This window comes from Rhinatrema bivittatum, chromosome 8, assembly GCF_901001135.1.
Source record: "Rhinatrema bivittatum chromosome 8, aRhiBiv1.1, whole genome shotgun sequence".
In the NCBI taxonomy this organism is placed as follows: Eukaryota; Metazoa; Chordata; class Amphibia; order Gymnophiona; family Rhinatrematidae; genus Rhinatrema; species Rhinatrema bivittatum.
Window position 1 is genome coordinate 186,291,342 of NC_042622.1, and position 23,005 is coordinate 186,314,346.

General features: G+C 44.6%; 1 protein-coding gene across 1 annotated transcript in view; it reads right to left on the reverse strand.

The window, feature by feature from the left end:
* The window catches only part of ANKFY1 (ankyrin repeat and FYVE domain containing 1), a 133,512-nt gene that overhangs the window by 92,617 nt on the left and 17,890 nt on the right, over nt 1–23,005 (reverse strand). Inside the window, 2 exon segments of the mRNA XM_029612076.1 lie at nt 2,525–2,643; nt 13,030–13,222. Coding sequence (XP_029467936.1) covers nt 2,525–2,643; nt 13,030–13,222 — 312 coding nt within the window.

Consider the following 23,005-nt stretch of genomic DNA (forward strand, 5'->3'; position numbering starts at 1 on the left):
GCCCCGACACAGCGGCCTGTGTCGGGACCTGCCGCGCCGGCGCGCGTAAGTTACTACTGCCCAGAGGCAGTAGTAACTTCTCCGATAAAGGTAGGGGGGGGGTCTAGATAGGGCCGGGGGGGTGGGTTAGGCAGGGGAAGGGAAGGTGCACAAATGTGCACCCCCTTGCGAGTGCCGACCCCGGATTTTATAAGATACGCGCGGCTACATGCGTATCTTATAAAATCGCGCGAACAAAAGTACGCACGCGTGTATGTTTTTAAAATCTACCTCGTAGTTTATATAAAAAAAAAAACGAAACATAACTGCTAAGCAGTTTGCCAAGTTCACGTACAAAAAGGATATGCACAAACATTCTGACTGATTCCTCCAAGCAATCCCATTGACCTCTCAGGTCCTGAGATTCTCTGCAGTAAACAGGATGTGAACGTTATCATCTATGGACAGTCCTGAACAGTGACTCTTTGGAATGAAAGATCTTTGGGAAAATCCAATAGGACTCTATATGAACTGCAGACTTAAAAAAAAGTCTCTCTCATCTCCTTCCAATCTGCTTCTCTCTCTGCTGGCACAGTGGCAACCAAGGGGAGTAATGCAGGTACGCCATAACTGATCCCCAATGGCCACAGGAAGGGTAATGAAAGCAGAAGGAGGGGAGAAAGAGACAGTGATTCTTTTTAAAAGTCAGTTTTTAATTTTAACGTACTCCTTCGTGCACAGTTCTTTTGTGTTGCTGAGTCATGAGCAAAAGAGCACTACCATTAAGTGAAGAAAGACTTTAGCTAATAGAAACACCGAGGAATTTAAAACTGGGATGTATTTTGCCACCTTTTCAGCAGGACCTTCAGTTTTCTAATGTCGGTATCTCCTGCATGAAGGCTTTTTTCATTTTCGTGCTTAGGGACACCCCCCCCCCCCCCCAAAAAAAAAGCTCATGCATATTCATTAGGGATGTTTAGAAAATCTGACTGGCTGGGTTGGGGTGAGGGGGACCCAGGACCAGTTTGAGCACCCCTTAGAGCAAAATTAAGGTGGCAGGCAAAAAACCCAGTGTTGCACTTTGCAGGCTGCTCTGATTGCTGATGTTCCCTACAACGTCTTAACTCCAAGCAGTTTTGAGATTTCAATACAAAACAGAGCTGGGGAGTCAATGCAGCAACAGGACATAGTAATTATTAAAGTAATAAAATAAAGCATCAACACTCATTCCTTGAGTCTTGATTTACTACACGGACTTAAGCCTCTACTCTGAAAACCATGTCTGGTTCTAGGGGTGACTCATTTACATTTCATTGAAATCAGCTGCCCAAATGTGACAATACTGCATATCTTGATGACAAATGTAAAGGGCATAGTTCACAATGGATGAAGGCTAGATTGCTTTTGGAAATATCGGGGGCAATTTCCAAACTGTCACATTGGGATGAAGCCCACAGGTACATTTTACCTGTGGGCTCTGCACCAATTCTGGTGCTTTTCCTCACGAACACTTGCACTTTCTTTCTTGTGCAGGTTCCCCCCCCCCCCACAATGGAAAACAGCACACATAGATTTGAAAATGCAATTTGCAGGCATTCTTTTCCCTTCTAAATGCAGCAAAAATTCCACCCCGCATGCTCTGTGCTGGGCCACCTTCAGACATCAGATTTATGTGGGGTAAAACAGGTTTTTCCCCTTGAACACCTTTGAAACCTGTCCCCATTCAAGCCCAGCCCAGGAGGAGGAAGCGCCGCTGAGCGCACTGCAGAACATTTGTTTAAACAGTAACATAGTATATGACGGCAGATAAAGACCCAAATGGTCCATTCAGTCTGCCTAACAAGTTATTTAGGGTTGTAATTACCACTCTGTACATGTTATCTCCTTCCCTTCATAAATGAATGTGTATTACATCATACACGGTCTCGTTTTGCACAAACCATATGGCAAGAAACCGCATTTATTATATAAACAAATGTAACAATATTCCATGTAATCACCAAGCAATTGTACAGATCTCAGTACCTTCATGGAAAATAATTCTGTAAACAGTACAAAAATGATGCCCTTTGGAGCATCTCCATCTCTGTCTCTACTACCTAGAGAGTCATTAAATAGATGGAGCCTTTTGGAAGAAATTTCAATATAGTCAGCAAGGGTTCACAAGACACTTACAGGTGAAAGATCAAGGAGTTACACATGGAAATTAAACATACTATCCTAGCAATTTTCAAAAGCCATTTACCAAACGTGGGTAAATCCTACGAACAATTTCAATGGCATATATTGTAGCAATTTTCAAAAGCCCACTTACACATGGTAAAGCGCATTTGCACGTGCTCAACCCAGTTTTAATTTGCAAATGTTTTGAAAATCAAGCCCATAGTGTATTTCAGAGACACAACTACCGCAATTGATGGATAATAAACCTCAGATTTCTGGAGGGAAACTACCCATTTCTGAATGTAGCCTTTTCCCAAAAGGCTCATTTATCAGCTGCTACAAAGGTAATCAAAGTGTAATGGGTCATCGGGTGGTGACTAACCTGACAGGTCCAGCTCTTTAGTTGATGCCAAGTTGGCCAGACTCCAAGCATCACTGCGGGCAGCCAGCACAAATTTGTGAGCACTGATGTGTCGGTCCCCAATTTTTATCTTCAGATCACTGATGAAACAGTACCACCACACACATATATATAAGTATAAATGCATTCTGAAAATCATGAAAAATAAGACATCGCATACATGTATACACACACTTAAATGTGTGTAGCTGCTGGCGCATGCATAGAGAGAGATTTACAAGAGACATCCAAAGAATGGAGGCATGGTATGCACTTCCTGGGTAAAACATTATCGAAAATGAAGGGTTTCTGGTGACATTACAGAGATTTTGAGGTTACCAGAACACTAAGAGCTGCCTCCTTTAGTTTTCATGTGACAGGGATACTTAAGGTATTTCACATATATGTACCCCCCTCCATAATCTTAGGTTCTGAGAAATTTAATGTCCCTGCTGATACATTTAAGAGATGAGTCTATACTCTATTCCTCAAAACCCGACTCTTCAAACAAGCCTATAAAGATGGAATAGGCTAAACCAAACCAATAAAGGTCAGCACCACCTTCGCACACTACCTCCTTTCCGTATCTCACCATTCCCCCTCCACCTAGTACCCCCATACAAACAACGTAGCACATGTACCCGGAGTATCCCACTTCACCTGTTATAGTACTAATATATTATATTATATTATATCATATGGTTATCCCAAAGTTCTTACGTTATTCCCTGTTAAAACTGCACCCAGTTTTTAATATTTGACCTCTGTTTTAATGTATCGAGTTGTTTTAATTGTAAACCAGAGTGAAGGCTAACACTAATACTTCGGTATAAAAAAAACTCATAAATAAATAAATTAATAAATCAACTCCCCCAACCTACTCTCATTAATGGAATTCAACACTTTGACTCACTTATAGAACTGAATTACAAAGTTTGTAACTACTTTCTTGGTAGATTCTCCTGATGCAACAATGAAAGTTCAAATATATTTAATATGTTGAAAGAGTTTACTGAAAAATTACCTATCAGAGCTATGCAATTAGAAACAGCAAAAAAATCATGAAACTCTTGCCCACGGTGCAGAAAAGTATACATAAACAGCAGAACATGCATCTTTTCACTGACGTTACCATCACAAAAATACTGGCCCATGCTAATAATCCATGCATCCAAGGAATAACATCCACTCAAAAAGTGAAAGCATAACACAGTCTGTTTAATCAACCATCGGAAAGAATTATCTCAGTCGCAGAGCGCTTGCTTGGGAACGCATTTTGTGTCTCTTTAAATTCTGTTCCTTGTCAAGATACGCTCGGTCACTTGTATGCACCTCAATGGACAGCAATCATTAACTAAATCTCAAACTGGCTTGCAATAATTAGGTGACTACAGTTTGTCCTCTCTATCAGGGAGGAAAATAAACATTGTTCATTTTTAATAGTTAGCTCACTCCCTTTACTGTGCTGCAGATAAGTCAGCTTGATCATCACACGTTTTCAATCCAGCTATTCTATGAAAAAATGAAACCTATGATGTTTACCTCAAAGTGGATATGTTATTTCCTCATTTCAGAACATAAGAAGAACCATGTTGAGTCAGAACAATGGTCCATCGATCCCAGCATCCTTACTCTGACAGTGGCCAATTCCAAAAAGCAGATTTAATGTCCTGCTGCTCACTTCCTATGACAAATGGAGGGGTCTCCCCAAGTCACCTGGTCAATAACTATTTATGGACTTTTCTTCTAGGAACTTGCCCCAACCTTTTTTAAACTCAGTTACCGTATCCTCCTGCAACAAATTCCACAGCTTGTGCATCAAATGAAAATACAAACAAAAAAAACAAAAAACAACTCTTTAATTTGTTTTAAATCTGTTACCTGTTAGCTTCAAGCAGTGTCCCCTAGTCCTAGTATTACTTGAAAAGGTAAATAGCCATTCCCTATTTACCTGTTCCAACTCATGATTTTGTAGACCTCTATCATATCCTCCCCTCAACTACCTCTTCTCTAAGTTGACTTTCTCTAGACTTTCTTCATAAGGAAGCTGTTCCATCTCCTTTATCATTTTTGTTGCCTTTCTCTGTACCTTTTCTAATTCTGCTATATCCTTTTTGAGATGGGGTGATCACAACTGCAGATAAGGTGCGACCATACCACTGATCTATACAGAGGTATCATGATGTTCTCTGCTTTATTCTTCATTGCTTTCCAAATAATTCCTAGCATTCGGTTTGCTTTTTTTTTTTTTTTACTCTCATCACAAATTGAGCTGAGGTTTTCAACGTACTGTCCATGTGGAACTCGTTATTGTGAATGTAAAATTAGGGTTATTTTTCCCCATGTGCATCACTTTCACTTGTCCATGTTAAATTTCATCTAATGTTTAGATGCCCAATTCTCCAGCCTTGCAAGGTCCTTCTGTAGTTCCTCACAATCGGTCTGGTTTTAACTACCCTGAATGTGTGTGTGTGTCATCTTCAAATTTCATCACTTTGCTCATCGCTTCCCTTCCTAGACATTGCCTGAGGGACTTTATTAAATGCCTACTGGACGTGACGATAACGCGGTCTACAAATTTTATAAATTAAATAAATCTAAATACATTACACTGATTGGCTCTCCTTTACACATGTGCTTTGTTCACATCTTCAAAGAGTTCTAATAGGTTAGTAAGGAACAATTTCCCTTTTGTAAATGCTGGCTCTTTCCCATTTAGCCATGTTTATCCATATGACCAGTAATTTTGTTCTTACTTATAGCTTCCACAATTTTACCAGGCACTGGTCTGTAGTTGCTCAGGTCACCACTGCAGCCTTTTTGAAAACTGGCCTTACGTTTGCTACTCTCAGCATTCTCCTCTGATTAGCAAGTGATTTCACCATTCTCAGTGTGCCTTTCACAAAGCTAACATTTTTATTTGATCTGATTTCTATTCATCTTTCTAATCACATTCAAGGAGTCATACATATTAACACATCAACAATATAGCAAAATAAATAATAAAACGAGTCATAAAATTCAAATAGCTAAAACCCCCCACAAAGAACCGTTACACGTTGAAGAACATCTAAAAACTCTCCAAATATTAGCTAAATAAATAAAATCAGGAAGCTAAATAAGATAGAAACAGCAGGTGAACAGATCAAGTAGTAAAAGTCAGTTTAAACAGCCATGTTTATCAATTGTCAAAGTTAGATATAAGGCGTCAATATTCAGCAGTGTAGCGAGCCATCAATTTATGTGGCTAAAATTAGTTTACTCCTGGGGGAATTCTACGCACAAAAACTTAAAATTCTGCAAACTTTATATTGGTCAAAATAACACAATGTACATGACAGTTTTTAAGTAATTACATTTTAAATTAATACAGAAAAAAGTTATTACTTAAAGATGCAAAATTTTAAATATTTTGAGCAGAATTTCCTTAGAAATTCACTGTAAGAGTGTCCCTTCCACTCACTCTCATTTGGCCACCTCTGGAATGCCTCCAAAAACATTTTATCAAGCCAAACATTTAACCGGAGGTGTTCAGAATGGTGGAAAATTTAAAACCCACAGTTTGTCTGGCTAAATCCCAAATTTAGTCGTACAAACCATTGGAGAAATTACTTACCTGATAATTTTGTTTTCCTTAGTGTAGACAAGTGGACTCAGGACCAATGGGTATAGTGTACTCCTGATAGCAGTTGGAGACGGATCAGATTTCAATCTGACGTCAGTCCCTAGTACATATACCCCTGCAGGAAGTGCAGCTCTTCAGTATTCTCCTCAAAAAGTATTGTGGATATATGTGTGACTGACTGATTGATTAACTTAATAATTTGGTTAACTTGGATAACTTCATAACTTGGTTAAACGTTAAAACTTGATTAACTTGATTAATTTGAACTGGTTGATTGACTATAGCTGGAGACCGCCAGTGTACTCAACCGGAAAGCGTCGACACCCGGCAGGGTGGATGCCCTAGGTAAATGAAAACATGGCTTACCCTTGAATCATTTGAAAGACCATGCGAGACGGCAGCCAAGGGTGGGATGCTGAGTCCATCTGTCTACACTAAGGAAAACGAAATTATCAGGTAAGTAATTTCTCCATTTCCTAGCGTGTAGCAGATGGACTCAGGACCAATGGGATGTATAAAAGCTACTCCCGAACCGGGTTGGAGGCTACCCGTGACTCACTTAGTATTGCCCTTGCAAATGCCGTGTCCTCCCGAGCCTGAACGTCCAGATGGTAGAATCTGGAGAAGGTATGGATGGAGGACCATGTAGCCGCCCTGCAGATCTCAGCAGGTGACAGCATTCTCGTTTCTGCCCAGGATACTGCCTGGGCTCTGGTAGAACGGGCCTTGACCTGTAGAGGTGGTGGCTTGCCAGCTTCTACGTAGGCCACCTTGATGACTTCCTTGATCCAGCGGGCGATGGTTGCCCGTGAGGCCGCTTCACCTTGTCTCTTTCCGCTGTGAAGGACGAAAAGGTGGTCCGTTTTTTGTACGGGTTCAGACATTTCCAGGATAGGAAATGTCTGATAGGAGTCTGCCGATGTTGAGGTGGCGTAGACTATGGACTTCTTCCGAATTCTTCAAGCCATCCGTCGTTGGTAGTGAGATGGTCTGGTTAAGATGGAAGTATGAGACCACTTTGGGGAGGAAGGAGGGAACCGTGCGTAGTTGGATGGACCCCGGGGTGAGTCTGAGGAACGGCTCACGGCAGGACAGTGCTTGTAGTTCCGATATGCGGCGAGCTGAACACACCACCAGCAAAAACACCGTCTTTAAGGTTAACAGGCGGAGGGACAGGCCTCGGAGGGGTCTGAAGGCGGTTCCCGCTAGGAAGTCCAAAACGAGATTGAGATTCAACAGAGGTACCGGCCACTTTAGTGGTGGGCGAATGTGTTTGACTCCTCTCAGGAAGCGTGACACGTCCGGGTGAGAAGCTATGCTGTCGCCCTCGCTCTTGGAGCCGTAGCATGACAATGCGGCCACCTGTACCTTGATGGAGTTGAGGGACAGACCCTTCTGTAGTCCGTTCTGTAAGAATTCCAGGATCACGGGAACTGTAAAAGAGAGTGGCTTGATGTTGTGGTCTTCGCATCAGGCTTCAAATACTCTCCAGATCCTTATGTATGTTAGCGATGTGGAGAACTTGTGTGCACGGAGGAAAGTGTCGATTACCGCCCCCGAGTATCCGCTCTTTCTCAGGCGAGCCCTCTCAATGGCCAGACCGTAAGAGAGAATTGAGCTGGATCCTCGTGGAGGATCGGACCTTGTTGTAGCAGGTCCCTGTGTGGGGGCAGGGGTAGGGGGTTCCCTGCCAGCAGTCTTCTCATGTCTGCGTACCAGGGTCTTCTTGGCCAGTCCGGAAGCCACCAGAAGAACTAGTCCCTTGTGTAGGTGTATCTTGTGAATGATTGCGCCCAGTAGGGGCCACGGCGGGAAGGCGTATAGTAGGGTCCCCGGGGGCTGTACCAGGGCATCGATCCCTTGGGACTGCGATTCCAGCCTGCGGCTGAAGTATCTGGATACTTGGGCGATGGATCTATTTGCCAGAAGATCCATGTCCGGTGTCCCCCACGATCCACTATCATCTTGAAGGCTGTGGACGACAGCCTCCATTCTCCTGGGTCTAGACTTTCCCTGCTGAGGAAGTCTGCCGTGATGTTGTCTTTCCCAGCGATGTGGATGGCGGAGATCTCCTGGAGGTTTGCTTCTGCCCACGCTATCAGGGGGTCTATTTCTAGGGACACCTGTTGGCTTCTGGCTCCCCCCTGCCGGTTGATGTAGGCCACTGTTGTGGCGTTGTCCGACATGACTCTGACCGCTTTGTTTTGGAGTCTGTGACCGAACCGGTAAGCAGGCTAGTCTGACTGCCCGCGCTTCTAGGCAGTTGATGTTCCATCCCGCCTCTTCTGCGTTCCACTGCCCTTGGGCGGTTAGCTCCTCGCAGTGTGCTCCCTGTCCTCGTAGACTGGCATCTGTAGTGAGTAGGGTCCAGGTTGGGGAGGATAGTCTTGATCCCCAGCTCATGTGGCTGGCCTGCAGCCACCACCGTAGCTGGGTCCAAACTCTGCCCGGGAGTGATAGACGTACAGTGTAGTTCTGGTGCCGTGGGTTCCACCGTGATAGGAGTGAGCGCTGTAGGGGCCTCATGTGGGCTCGCGCCCATGGCACAACTTCCAGTGTGGATGCCATTAGCCCGAGGACTTGCAGGTAATCCCATGCTGTGGGATGAGGATCGTTCAGCAAGGTTTGCAGCCGGTTCCACAATTTTGATCTCCTTGTGGGGGTCAGGCTGACCGTGTCCTCTTTGGTGTCGAATCGGACTCCTAGTATTCCAGCGACTCTGAGGGCTGTAGGGAACTTTTGTTTGTGTTGACTACCCATCCTATGCTTTCCAGTAGAGTTATGACTCTGCTGGTTGCTTAGCGGCTTTCCTCCGGTGACTTTGCTCTGATCAGCCAATCGTCCAGGTAAGGGTGAACAAGGATTCCTTCCTTCCTCAGTGTTGCCGCCACCACCACTATTACCTTGGTGAACGTCCGGGGTGCTGTGGCTAACCCGAAGGGTAGTGCCCGGAACTGGTAGTGACGGTTCAGGACTTTGAAGCATAGGTAGCGCTGATGTTCCTGATGAATGGGGATGTGCAGGTAGGCCTCCGCAAGATCCAGGGATGTGAGAAACTCTCCTGGTTGTATCGCACTTATAACGGATCGTAGGGTTTCCATGCGGAAGCGAGGGATCCTGAGGTGGCGGTTGACCGACTTGAGGTTCAGGATGGGCCTGAATGTTCCCTCTTTCTTGGGAACGATAAAATAAATGGAATAATGGCCAGTATTTAATTCCTGTGGAGGCACTGGGGTTATGGTCTCAAGGGCCAGTAGTTTGGACAGTGTAGCTTCCACTGCCGCCCTCTTGGAGGGGTCATGGCAGGGGGACTCCACGAACTTGTCCGGAGGGGTTCGTAGGAAATCCAGGTAGTACCCCTCCTGAATGATGGCTAGGACCCACTTGTCCGAGGTTATTTCGACCCATCTGCGGTAAAATAGGGCTAGTCTGCCCCCTATGGCTTCTTCCCTTGGATGGGTTGGCTGAATCTCATTGTGGAGTGCGGCTGGGGCCCGTACCCAAGCTGGCTCCCCTCTTGTTGTGCTTGGTCTGAAATGACTGGTTCCTACCCATAGGGCGGGGCGCTTGATAGTTGCTCCTGTAAGGATTGAAGCGCTGCGAACGTCTGCCCCTGGAGGACCTGGGGAAGGGACGCTGGTTTCTCTTCGTCTTATCTTCCGGTAGTCGCGGCAATGGGGACTCACCCATTTGTTGGCCAATTTTCTCTAGTTCACTGCCGAACAGGAGGGATCCTTTGAAGGGCATCCTTGTGAGGCGCGTTTTGGAAGATTTGTCGGCCGAACAGCTTCAGAGCCAGAGTTGCCTCCTGGCAGCCACAGCAGATGACACTCCTCTGGCCGCTGTGCGCACTAGGTCGAAGGCAGCGTCCGCTAGGAATGATACTGCTGGTTCCATGTCTTCTCCCGGGGTGTTGTTCCTGGTTTGTGATAAGCAGGCACATGTCACCACGGTGCAGCAGGCCGCAATTTGTAGAGACATAGCGGCAACGTCAAATGACTGATTGAGGATGGACTCCAGATGTCGGTCATGTGCATCATTGAGCGCAGTTCCTCCCTTCACTGGGTGGTGCGCTTAGAGACCGAGCAGATCATGGCATCCACTCTTGGGCATGCAAGAAGATCTTTGGTTGCTGGGTCCAGGGGGTACAGGGCTGCCAAGGCTCGTCTCCCTTTGAATGCGGACTCCGGAGCATTCCATTCCAGGTCAATCAGCTGTTGTGCTGCTTGTAACAGAGGGAGGTGGCGAGAAGTCTGTCGAAGACCCTCCAGCAAGGGGTTCGGTTTAGGTTCCCCCGAAGTACCTGGGCCCGGGATAGCGAGCTCCGTCAGACATTGATTGACCAGGTCCGGGAGCTCATCCTTTGTGAAGAAGCATCTCATGGTGCAGTGAGGCTCTGTCCCCGGGGGGAGCTCCCCTTCTTCTAGGGGTTCGGCTTCCTCCTCAGAGATGTCCGAGTCCCCGTAGGTGGGGCTTCTGGGTAATGGGAGCCTGTGCCTAGGTCTTGAAGGGCCTGGAGTATGTGGGTCCTCCGGTGGAGCATGTGGCTGGTCAGCCAGAGGTTCAGTTTGCATTTGAACAAAGGCGTGAATCCACTTGAAGAACTCCACCCATGATATGGATGCTGGATCAAAGCCGAGGGGCGCTGGTTCCTTGGGGGTCCCCGTCTGAGGTGGGTCCCCCTGGCTAGGTCCGGGGTGCCCCCTGAGGAGCTAGAACTCGGCCCTGGGTGGGACTGGCCCTGAGCTGGATCTCCCAGGGCCTCCTCGCACTGCGTGCACAGGGCGCCTGCCTCCTCGCTTTGTGCGGCTCTGATGTGGCATGCTGGGCAGAGGCCTTGCGGTTTAATTTCTGTTCCTGGGGGTGCCATGGTTGTCGGCGCGTAAATCTTATGCGCTCAGGTGCGTTTAAATTGAGCGTATAAGTTGTGTGCGCAGCTGTGCCGTAGATACGCGCTCGGCTCTGTGCATGCAAGTTATGCACGCAAGGATTTATGCGCGCGTAAGTCTATGCGCACAAGTGCATTGTGCACCTGACTCGGAGATGTGCGCTCGGAGGCGAACGGCGTGGCGAGTAGGCCAAGATGGCGACAGCGAACACGTGGGCAATATGGCGACCCCCTCGGAGAGTCTCCACGTGGGCAGACTCTTGGAATAGCCGGGGCCTGGCCCTGCTAGGGCAGATCAACCCGGTGGCACTAGTCCCGGTCAGTGACCTGTGCTCCTCCTCGATCCGCAGAGACCGGATTCAAGTAGAAGATTTCTACCTTACCTTGTCTTCGGTGCTTCCCGGTTTCGTCCCGGGCGGTTTCCGGCTGCGGGGGGAGAGGGTAAATACCTTCATCGTCGTGCTCGAGGGTGCACCCGCTGCCTCTCAGCCACGCCCAAAGGATCGGGGGCTAGGTCCTGGCCGCAATTCAGCCGCCGGACTGAGGCTCACCTCCGAGGGACCACGGAAATCACCTCGGGAATCTCAACTGGGGGAGAGACCCGAGGGTATCACCGCAGGAGAGCGGGGCTCGTCTTCAGGTAGGTTTTCTTCTTTAAATTTGATCTAACGCTTGAGAGCGTGCAGATAGTCCCTAACTGCTATGAAGACGGAAAATACTGAAGAGCTGCACTTCCTGCAGGGGTATATGTACTAGGGGCTGAGGTCAGATTGAAATCTGATCCGTCTCCAACTGCTAGCAGGAGTACACTATACCCATTGGTCCTGAGTCCATCTGCTACACGCTAGGAAATTCAATATTGATCTGTTTCCAAATGAGCTTTCTCAGGACTGGAGTTCCAGTTGGTGTTGTGCAACAAAAGGTGGTCCAAACTAACGTACACTCATTCAGTGAAGGTATACAAAATAAGTGTCCTGAGGGGATCTTAGATTACATGTGGGCACATCAACTCGCATCAGTGCCTTCTCCTTGCTTGTTTTCTTCCTGTAGAATAAATGTTCTCCTGCCAAACTGGTCCTCTCTGAATTTACCTCAGTTCTTCAATGCTTCTATGGTTCACCTTAATATTGCCATGAAACTTCCCAGTTTATTTTGCCCAGGTGGCATATTCTGTTATTCCTTGCAAGGCAAGCCATAAATAAGGAGCACACTTTTAGACAAGTATCACAGTGATTGGTTCACTAGCTGGGCTCACACAGATGAAAACTGCTCTAGCTTGGATCCCTAAATATACATTCAACCTGTTCTTTACGTTTTCTTCTGTCATAATAATTCCAGCTGCAGGCTGAAATAACATTTCTTACTCTGTAGCTCAGTTTCGTCTCATTCTGTATACACATGGTAAATGTTTACGCACTCATACATAGTGGTTATTCTCATCAGCAAAAACAAGACATTGTAATCATTCAGTAATGATGATGCATCATAAATAAAATGTTAAGCAAGCATGTTCAGTTTTAGTGTATCAGATAAAATTATGAAGTAGTATAAGCAGAAAATACCAGAATCTTGGAAGTAAACTTGCTGAGCACAAGGAAACTAGAAATTCAAAATCAGTCTAGTGACATCCTGTTCTAAAACACAACATATCTATGGAAAATAGCGAACTGGTTGCAGGATTTCATGTGTACAAACATTTGATTGCAAACAATGAACTCACATTTTACTTTGCTAACATGCTATTAAGACAAATAGAAATATAACAAATCTTAAAATAAATCACCATGTCAAAATACTCCAACATGGTAATTTTCTGTCCTTAATGGATAGTGAATTAATTTATTCTGCCTGCTATTTTCAATTCCAACAGCAGCTTTGGTTTGGGACCAGGAGAATCGAGGGAGAGAGTTGAGAAGGGGAACCTAACCTGCATGACACTGAGGACGATGGGTACGAACAAACATGTCACCTTACCTGTACTGATCCTGCTGGTAGAGTTCAGCCACAATGGTAAGAAGCCGGCAGATGAAAGAATCACTGGAGCTCTCTTTGTTGGCCTGAGCAGCCAAAAGGGTGCACTTCTTCTCTGTTTCGGCCAGCTTCTGCTGCATCTTAACATATTCCTGGCGGAGAAGGGCCAGATGCTTCTTCAGTTTGGCCACTTCCTCTGGAAAGGGGATAGCAATCCAAAGTCACACCCAGTCACATTTTTCAGGAAACTATAGCATCTTCCTTACAGTCCCTCAAATGCAATGTTGCTAATAGATTTAACAATTTATAAATATAAAAAAAAAAAATCAAGCAAAGTATAAAATCTCACCCTGCTGCCCTAACTTGTCTTAAGGAGGGAGACAGGGACAATTATCATGCTTTAATTCTGCTACAAGAATTGCTTCAGCTTTTGCCTATTTAAAATACTGGAATATTTAATTTGCTTAAAGCTGAAGCAATTTTTTTTTATAAATCTGCCATAATGTGTTTAATCATTTCGCAAGAGGATATTCTTGTGTTGTATTATGCAGCAAGATTGTATACCAGAAGCAAATAAGTATAAAATTATGAAGTAGTATAAGCAGAAAATACCAGAATCTTGTAAGGAAACTTGCTGAGCAAGTTTCCTTCCATGAAAGCAGCACATTTCAGTAACATTTTCAAAAGGAAACAGTAAATGTTCTCTTTCTAGATACTAACTTACAAGTGATTAGCATCATTTGACTCAAGCTTTTCAATTTCCTTTGTGCTTCAATACTCCTGGCTTTGATACTCCTCAAAGACACTAAAGTGCCATCAACAGGCTGATATGCACATCTCCTGCAACAATGGAAAATTAAGGACGCGCTAAAATAAATTTGTGCTCCTACAAATCAAACTATGGATTCTGCAGGGAACCACTGGAATCTGTGCTCCATCAATTGCCGGAGAGCAAAAACTTCTCCCAGAAGCCCTCTGGGACTGGCAGACCTTGATGTTCACACTTAGCTCCTTCGCATACACAATAGTCCGTATTCATGCTGATTACTACTTGCTGGAAAAATGTGTACCCACTCCCCCTACTGATAAAGTCTGATTAATTCTTGCAATCTGACATAGATTTGACTCACTTACAGTGACTGGGGAAGTTCTCTAGTACGTCAAAATAATTCATTTTAGTCCAGAAAAGGGCTTTACTGACCACTGGACCAAAGATCAAGAGAGATCAATCATTTATAGATGCAGTAGCAAAAAGGTTCATTAACGATACATGTTAAGAGTGAGAAGCCGGTGCAACATTAGCACAATGCTGTGAGCAACTTAACTGCTTGTTAAAGACTTTAAAAAAAATTCCTAAATTAAAAGGACATGTAAAAGTAATGTGTAAAGTGCTTCAGGAATTTCCAACTTTTTGTCCTGTAAGCTTAGGAAGGGGTGATCAGTTTTTAACATTTGAGTTATGTGGATTCTTTGGGGCCAGGCAACAGGATCTTTGGAAGGAACTGCAGCAGGATCCTGTCATGGAGCATTTGCTTGATAAAAGGAGGCAAAGATCATGATCTTTCCCTCAGTTTTGCATGTTTTTTGTAAAGGCAATTTCAGTCATGTTACAAAATGAGCAGGCAGAAGAGCATGTTACAAAAGGCAATTTCAGTTAGTTACAAAAGGAGCAGGCAGAAGAGAATTTAAATATGGATAATGCATTTTTCATTACTCTGCCCAACAAAAGATTTATAAAAGCACCACTTATTATAGCTTGCCATGAAACACAGAAGCCAAAGAACTAACAAGGTAGGCTAAAAGAGCAATTCAAAGACTGAATGAATTCTCTACCTACCATGATAAAATTCTGATACTTAACTAAAGATTTCAGAAAAATATAGGAACATCTTAATTCCTTGGAAATCTTTCCACAAGGGCTTGTGCCAGCAGTATGGAAGTACAGGCAATAACATGTCATAATTTATTATGATTAGCTGAAAAAAACCCACTGTTAAGGAAAACTTGTTAAGAACACGAAGTCAACGGTATAGTAGTCCAACAAGTTCAACCCTTCAATAAGGTTTCAAACCTAGTAGCAACTCCTTCGAACTGTTCTCCTAGCCTGCATAAAATCAGCTCCCAGTAAGGATACACAAATGTAAAATTTTCACCTTGTGAAGAGTTTTGCAAGTGCTGTAAAAATCTGCAAATTGGCAATACAATTTCACAGAAAAAGGAAAATTGGTTCTTACCTGCTAATTTTTGTTCCTGAAGTACCACAGATCAGTCCAGACAAGTGAGTTTTGCATCCCTACCAGATGATGGAGGCAGAGAACACAACTTTGAGGTACTGCTATATAACCTCAGTATTGACCTGTACCCAAGCCAAACTAAATTTAAAACCAAACTCTCTCCCTCTTTATTAGGGCAAACATCAAAACCAGAGTTGGAGCCCCTTGAACTGGTGCCCCACACCAACACCAAGGAAACCAAACAAACCTGGTCATCCTATAGGTTCTGAATATATACATACTGAAATCTGATCCAATTTTTCAATGCAAACAGAAAGTCCGTTTGCAGATAAGGGGCTGGGTCTCTGAACTGATCTGTGGTACTTCAGAAACGAAAATTAGCAGGTAAGAACCAATTTTTCTTTCCTGTTCGTACCCCAGATCAGTCCAGACAAGTGAGATGTACCAAAGCACTCCTACACTGGGCAGGCAATCGAGAGACTCGCTCTCAATACACTCTCACCAAACATCGGCTCATCCAGCGCCTGAACATTCAACCGGCAATTTTCAGGAGAAAGTGTAGTGAAGACCACGTTGCTGCCCTACAGTTCTCCTGAGGCAACACCAGCTGACACTCAGCCCAGGAGGCTGCCTGCACTCGCAACCCCTCTGGAATCTTCCAACACTTGCAAAGATAGGCTGAAAAAAAGATTCCTTCAACCAAGCAATCATATCCTTAGAAGCTTTAATTCCTTTGTTTACTCCCCTGAACAAGACAAACAGATGATCTGACAGCCGAAAGCTGTTGGTGATCTTCAGATACCGCAACAGAACCCAGCAAACATCCAACAAATGCAGCTCCCTTGCCTCTGGAGCTTCCGATGACCAAATTTGGAAAAGCAAAGAGCTCCACCATCTGGTTCAGGTGGAACGAACCCTTGGGAAGAAATGAGGGAAACATACATAAAGATACCTCATCATCCGTAATCTTCAGAAATGGCTCCCTACAGGACAAGACCCAAAAATCTGAAATCCATCTGGCAGAACATAACCACCACCAGAAAAAAACACTTTTAGGGTGAAATCCTTTAGCTATGCCCCCTGAAACAGCTCAAATGGAGGTCCACAGAGAACCCGAAGATCAAAGTTCAAACTCCACGCCAGGCACATTCTGCATACTGGCGGTCACAAATGCTTGGCCCTCTTTAAAAACCATCCCACGTCCGGATGCACCACCAAAGGTCTCCCTTGTATCTTACCTCCGAGACATCCTAAAGCCACCACTTGCACACGAAGGGAGTTGAATGCCAGACCTTTACACAAGCCCTGCTGCAAAAGGCCAGAATGTGAGGAATATCCACCTTCAAGGGGTCCAGGCTCTCCTCCATACACCAAGCATCAAAAACTTTCCACACCCTGACATTCACCATAGACATGGACGGTCTCCTAGCCTAGAGTAATGTGGCAATCACTGGCTCCAAGTACCCCTTCAGCCTTAAATGTCTCCTCTCAAAAGCCAAGTCGCACAACAAAAGTGATCCACTCGATCCGAAAAGATAGGTCCTTGTTGGGGCCACGAACCATGGATGATGTGGCCACACTATTGCCACCAGAACGACCCTTCATGGGTGCCTCTCTATGCGCCGCAATATGTGTCCTATTAACAGTCATAGAGGAAAAACCACAGCAGAATTCCTGTTGGCCATGGGAGAACCAGAGCGTCTATTCCCTCAACTCCGACCTCTCACCAGCGACTGAAAAACCGCACTGCCTTGGCATTGCTCTGTGATGCCATCAGATCCAGCTGTGGACTGCCCCAGCGGGATCGAAGGAGGTTGAAGGCCTGTGCTTACAACTCCCATTCCCCTGGCTCCAACTGTTGCCTGCTGAGATAGTCTGTCTGAACCTTGTCCATTCTGGCCACATGCGATGCCGCTATCCCCTCCAAATGCCACTCAGCCCAGACAAACAGCTCCTGGGCCTCTCGAGCCATAGCTCGGCTCTTCGTCCAGCCTTGATGGTTGATGTATGCCACCATCGTGGCTTTGTCTGAGAATACTTTCACCAGGACTTGAGGGAGGTAAAACATCAATGCCAAATGAACCACTCTTGTTTCCAAATGATTGATCGACCAAGCCACTGCTGCAGGAGACTATCAACTTTGGGCCATCCACCTCTGACATACCGCCCCCCCACCCCAACCACTGAGGCTGGCACCTGTAGTCACCACCACCCAGTCCAGAGTTTCCAGGTCCATCCTCTTCTACAAATTGTGGCAAGATAGCCACTGTGAGACTGGATCTAGATACTCCCTACAGCAATAAAAGCCGCTGATACTCCTCCGCCAACGGGTTCCAATGAGACAAAAGCACCATCTGAAGAGGCTGCATGTGGGTAAAGGCCTTTGGCACCAAATCTAGTGTAGATGCCATACAGCCCATAAACTGTAAGTAAACCCATGCCCTAGATCTGGCAGATGCAGGAAACACACTATTTGAGCCTGGATCTTTGTCACCCTCTCTGGGGTGACACTCCCAGACATTCCAATGACTGGGTCAGAAACAGATGACTCTTGGACAAGTTTATCATCCAACACAGCGACTGCAGCATGTTCATCACCCAGTGCACAGCCTAACGACATTCGCCCGGATGAGCCAGTCATCCAGATAAGGGTGATAAGAATCCCCTCCTTGCTCAGGGCCGCAGCCGCCACCACCACCACCATTACCTTCGTGAATGTTATGGCGCCGCTGCTAGCCTGAAAGGGAAGAGCCTGAAATTGGAAATGCTGCCCCAGCAACACGAAACGCAAAAACATCTGGTGGTCCTCCCAGATGGCTATATGCAGATAGGCTTCTGTCAGATCCAGACGCCAGAAACTCTCCTTTTTGGACCGCTACAATCACTGTATGCATCTCCATCTGAAAACGCGGCATTCACACTGCCTTGTTGACTTTCTGGAGGTCCAGAATGGGCCGAAAAGTGCCCTCCTTTTTGGGAACGATGAAATAAATTGAATACCTTCCCCGGCCTCTTTCCAGTGGCGGAACCGGAACAATTGCTTCCAGCCTCTGTAGGCAGTGCAATGTATCCTGTAACTCCTCCCATTTGGTTCAGGAGATGCAATGGGACCATGAAGATCTCACTTATCGAATGAGAAAATTCTAAGGCATAATCTTCTCTTATCTCTAGGACCCACTGGTCTGACATGATCTTGGGCCACTCTTCGTAGAACAGGGATAACCTTCCTCTTACAGGTTCCACTGACGAATGGACCTGCCCGACTTCATTGTGAGGTCTTCCCTCCTCCAGTCTCCTGGCCGGAACCACCCCTGGAAGTCCTGTGTCACCCCCTAAAGGACTGCTGTCTTCCTGAGGTCTGCTTCTGCCCTGATACTGTCTCGTGTCCCACAAGTGGAGTCGCAGCGGGAAGGTCTTCTTGACACATACTTCTTTTTATCCCCCAGCAACTTATTCCCCTTGGACTCCCCTAAACGCTTCACCAACGTCGCCAGGTCCCTCCGAAGAACAGCTTGAAAGGAAGAGTACAGGGGCTGCTTCCCTGCTGCTTCTCATCTGGCCAAATAGGCCTTGTGGAGAAGCAGAACAAAGTCCGCTGAAAATTCCTCTAAATCCCCATCTGGATCCTCATCCAGATCCCCCCCATCTTCAAAATCGTCCCCCAATGACTGCAACATCAGGAGGAGGGGAATCCCCGGAACTTGCAGGAGCTGCTGCCTGTCTGCCATTTGTCTCAGCAAAAACTGCTGCGCTCTCAGTCCCCTGGGAGCATCTGCCACAGGCCCTGCCGATCGAGTGGCCCTCTGGCTCCCTGCAGCCTCCTAGGAGGTTCCCTCACCTCCAGAGGCACAGAAACTTCAAAGCGTGGTCACATTAAGCTAACCACGCCACAAACCGCAGATCCAACAGGTATTGCTGTGATGAGAAGCCGGCCCCATCAGACCTACCATGTGGGCATGTAAGTGCAAGCCGCAAGCTGGAGAAATTCCTGCAACTGCCCTGGTCACTGCCTCGCATCTCCCAGCTTTGTTGGAAACGCAAACACAAACTTCTCCCCACAGCAATCGCCGTCCGGAAGCAGGTCAGACACTTTCTTCGACTTCCTTTTCTTTTTTAAAGGAGCCACAGAACTAGAAGAAAAAAAAAAAACTACTCCAGAGAAGAAAAGGGTATACTTTCCTGCTGCTGGCTTTCAGCGTGGAGGAGAAGCCCTTTGAGGGAAAGAGGGAGCCAGGACCCTTGGCTATCAGGTCCCCGGGATGGTATGGGCAGAGCCAGTCCAGGGATTAACCAACCCCCCCCCCCCCACCCCCACCTGAAGATTGATCCACAAAGGCACCTAAGACCTCAGGGAGCACTCCGAACTGGTTTCTGACTCTGGAAAATCCTCTTTTTTTCTATTTTGCTTTTTTTTTTTTTAAACTACTCTCTCAGACTGCAAGTTTGCATCTCTGCCATCTGCTGGAGACAGAGAAATACTGAGGGACTGCAGATGGCACTCTCGGTTAGGCAGCAGTGCCTCAAAGTTTTTGTTCACTGCTTCAATCTGCTGGTAGGAATGCAAAACCCACTTGTCTGGACTGATCTGGGGTATGAACAGGAAACAGGAATATTTACATGCAAAGGGGGACAATAACAAAATTTGCCAAGTCTGCAAAATTTCAATATTAAAACAACCAAAAACCATGGAGAATTAGTATATGCAGCAACAAACATTTTACATTTTTTTTTTTGCCTATTTTGTCAAAAGATTATCCAATTAAATGCATAATGTCTAATTGTTGGGTATCTACAGCACTAGATTCTACTAATAATAATCCAAAGATCATATCAATAACTGCTCTAAAAATGGGCAGATTACTGGATTACGGGTGTCTCCTGATCCAGGTATTTTTTAGGATTGCTGCCATTTCTAGCTAAAGATTCTCAGACACCTGGTACTTTTCATTGCAAAAATCAATTGTGGGAAAAAGATGGTTAGATTAGGGACTTTGTTTTATCAACTACATCAATTTTTGGATCAAGGAAAAAAAGATAAATGATCACAATCCAAAAACAGTAATAACTACCCAGGCTGTGATTCTAATGATCTTAAACCCAGACTGCTGGGGAGAAAAGAAAAAGGAGCAAAGGAAATGAGCAGGGGACACTCAAAGACCTAAGTCATCCTGTCCCGGGCGCATTTTTAGAAGTGTCATTCACCTGGTACTTAGGTTTGTGATGAATGAGAGAGAGGAGAAACACAGAGAATGGGCATCCGTCAATTAGTTTCTCAGCTCCCAGCTAATTTGAACTGTGTGTTCTTTTTCAATAAAGGGATGACTGTCCTTCTTCATGGCCAAATTTCTAGTGTAATTAAATTATAAATAACACACATAAAGGCTTTCAAAAATCCAAAGGGTTCTTTCACTGCATGAACATTCAGTCTTAGTCCAGTTTGGAAAATATTAAAACACCAATAGAATAAGTTGCGCTATTTGCACATCCAAATGCTGGATGTGCATCTTGTTATTTAATGGTAACGGCTGAATCAATCAGCTGCATTGATGAATGGATATCGAAACTGCAAATAATATATGTTGGCTACTAAATACATAATATTCTATTTAAACTTGGGTAAATGTCTTTAATACAATCAAAATCTTAATAGGTGGAAGTTCAAAACAGAGGCATTATGATCTACTAGTCAAGATTTCCAAATGTTTTTGATTCTTTACTGTAACGCCATTTATCAGGCAATTACAGCTCCAATTACAAAGGACAGCCAGAAAAGTGACCATGCACCACAACTCCTATCCTCTTCCTTGTCCACCCATTAGAATCCCAATCCTCATACAAAAAAATGGCAGCAGGATAGATCACCACTCTTAATCCTGAGACACCACATGGAGCCTCTTTTGCTAAACATATTAATCAGCAAAACTTGTTTCGGCCAAGCTGCGGAAATAACAATAAGATCTCTGTGCAAGTTTAGTCTGATCCTTTAACTTTTTTTTCCTTCCATCTTCCTTTCTTTCATAGACTAAATTCTCTCTGACCTCATCCCTAATTCAGTAGTGCCAACGCTAAGAAACTGCCACCTATTAAAAAAAACTTCAGCATTTACCAGGTTTTCCCACACACTTTCAGTTAAAATCTGCATATCCTTTTTTTCTACATATGTCCAGTGTTTTTCACACCGTTTCACTAAAGACCAGACTACATGGAGGGTAGTTTCACTCCCTCAGGCATCAGATTTTTGTTCTCTTCTGAATCACAGTAGTCTAGTTACTTATGCCTCCTGGTTAATTAGGTTTTACTTAATGCTTTATGGCTGCTAAATTATTCAGCTGTAATTGTGAACAAAACAGCAGACTAAAAGACTTCTGCACTAATCTACTACATTTTTGTGGCTTTCACAGTTTTGTTTTTGTGTGGTATAGCATACACACACTCTATCAGACAGTAATATAAAGAATGGGGAGAAGGGAATATAAAACAGAGGAAAACCTCACAGGTACTTGCAAATGATAGCTCATGGCATTGTAGTCCAACAGATGCCGATTCCTACTGAGCAGGAAGTTGGGTTATCAATAAAACATTACAAAACTCTAGAAGCTCATTCTCAAAAGTACATTCTATTAACATTATCACATTTTTAACACTTTACTCTATTGCTGTGTAAAAGTTACTATCTACAAGGTTTCTGTGGCAGCTCCCATTTTATCTTTTCCAGTAGATTTAAGGCTTCATGAGTGTTTAAGGACAATTAGAGGTTTATTGAAAACATTCCTCTTCAAGCAAGCTTTACTCTAAAAGCAGTATACTCTGGCAGTTAGGAATTTAAAATCTATAGCATTAACTGAGCTCAGGCAAATGATTATAATTAATGTTTAATATTGTATTTTGTAACATTTTGGAAATGTGAATATTTTTATGTACATCACAGACTTTGTGTAAGTGATCAATACATTTTAATAAATGTATGCAAACTGAACGATAAAATACTACAGAAAATGCATTAGCTGTAACTCCCAACATTTATCAGTTTAGATAGCTACTTTAGTAGTCTTCACCTGAGAAAAATCTGAAATCGGTAAACATGACCAGTTCCTCACAAAAGGCAGGAAATCATAACGACAGAATATGAAAGTACATCAAGACTGCCAGGCCCATAAGTCTGCCACCTTTCCCTACCTACAGATCCTACGCGATAAGCTCCAGTTTTACCTGTGCCTCCCATGCTTCACTGAAGCAGAAGACATTTTTACCTCCATTAGCAGGCTGTTCCATTAATCTATCACACTTTTTTTTTTAATATAAACTTTTATTGACCATATAAACATATCACATAATATCTCAAAATCTGTACAATGCACAATGTCAACAATGGTCAAGATATTTTGTTGTGATACAATTGCCAAATTCCATCCACAATAACATGTAACCCTCCCCACCCACCCCCACTCTCCATCTATTATTATTGTACATGATAAATAAATAAAGAAAATCAAATACTACACAGTGCCATAGCCTGGTGTCTGCTTTCAACTATATGTAAGGGAATACTTTATTCAATCAAAGGAGTTCTGCTTTTGTAACCATCTATTCAAGGGTTCCCATACTGCATTGAAGACGCGTAGCCTGTCCTGTCGCAGTGCAGTGAGATGAGCCATACGATAATGGGAATGTAGCCTATGAATCACCACTGGTAATGTGGAAGGGTTAGGTTGCTTCCAAGCTCTTGCCAGTTCACATCTGGCTGC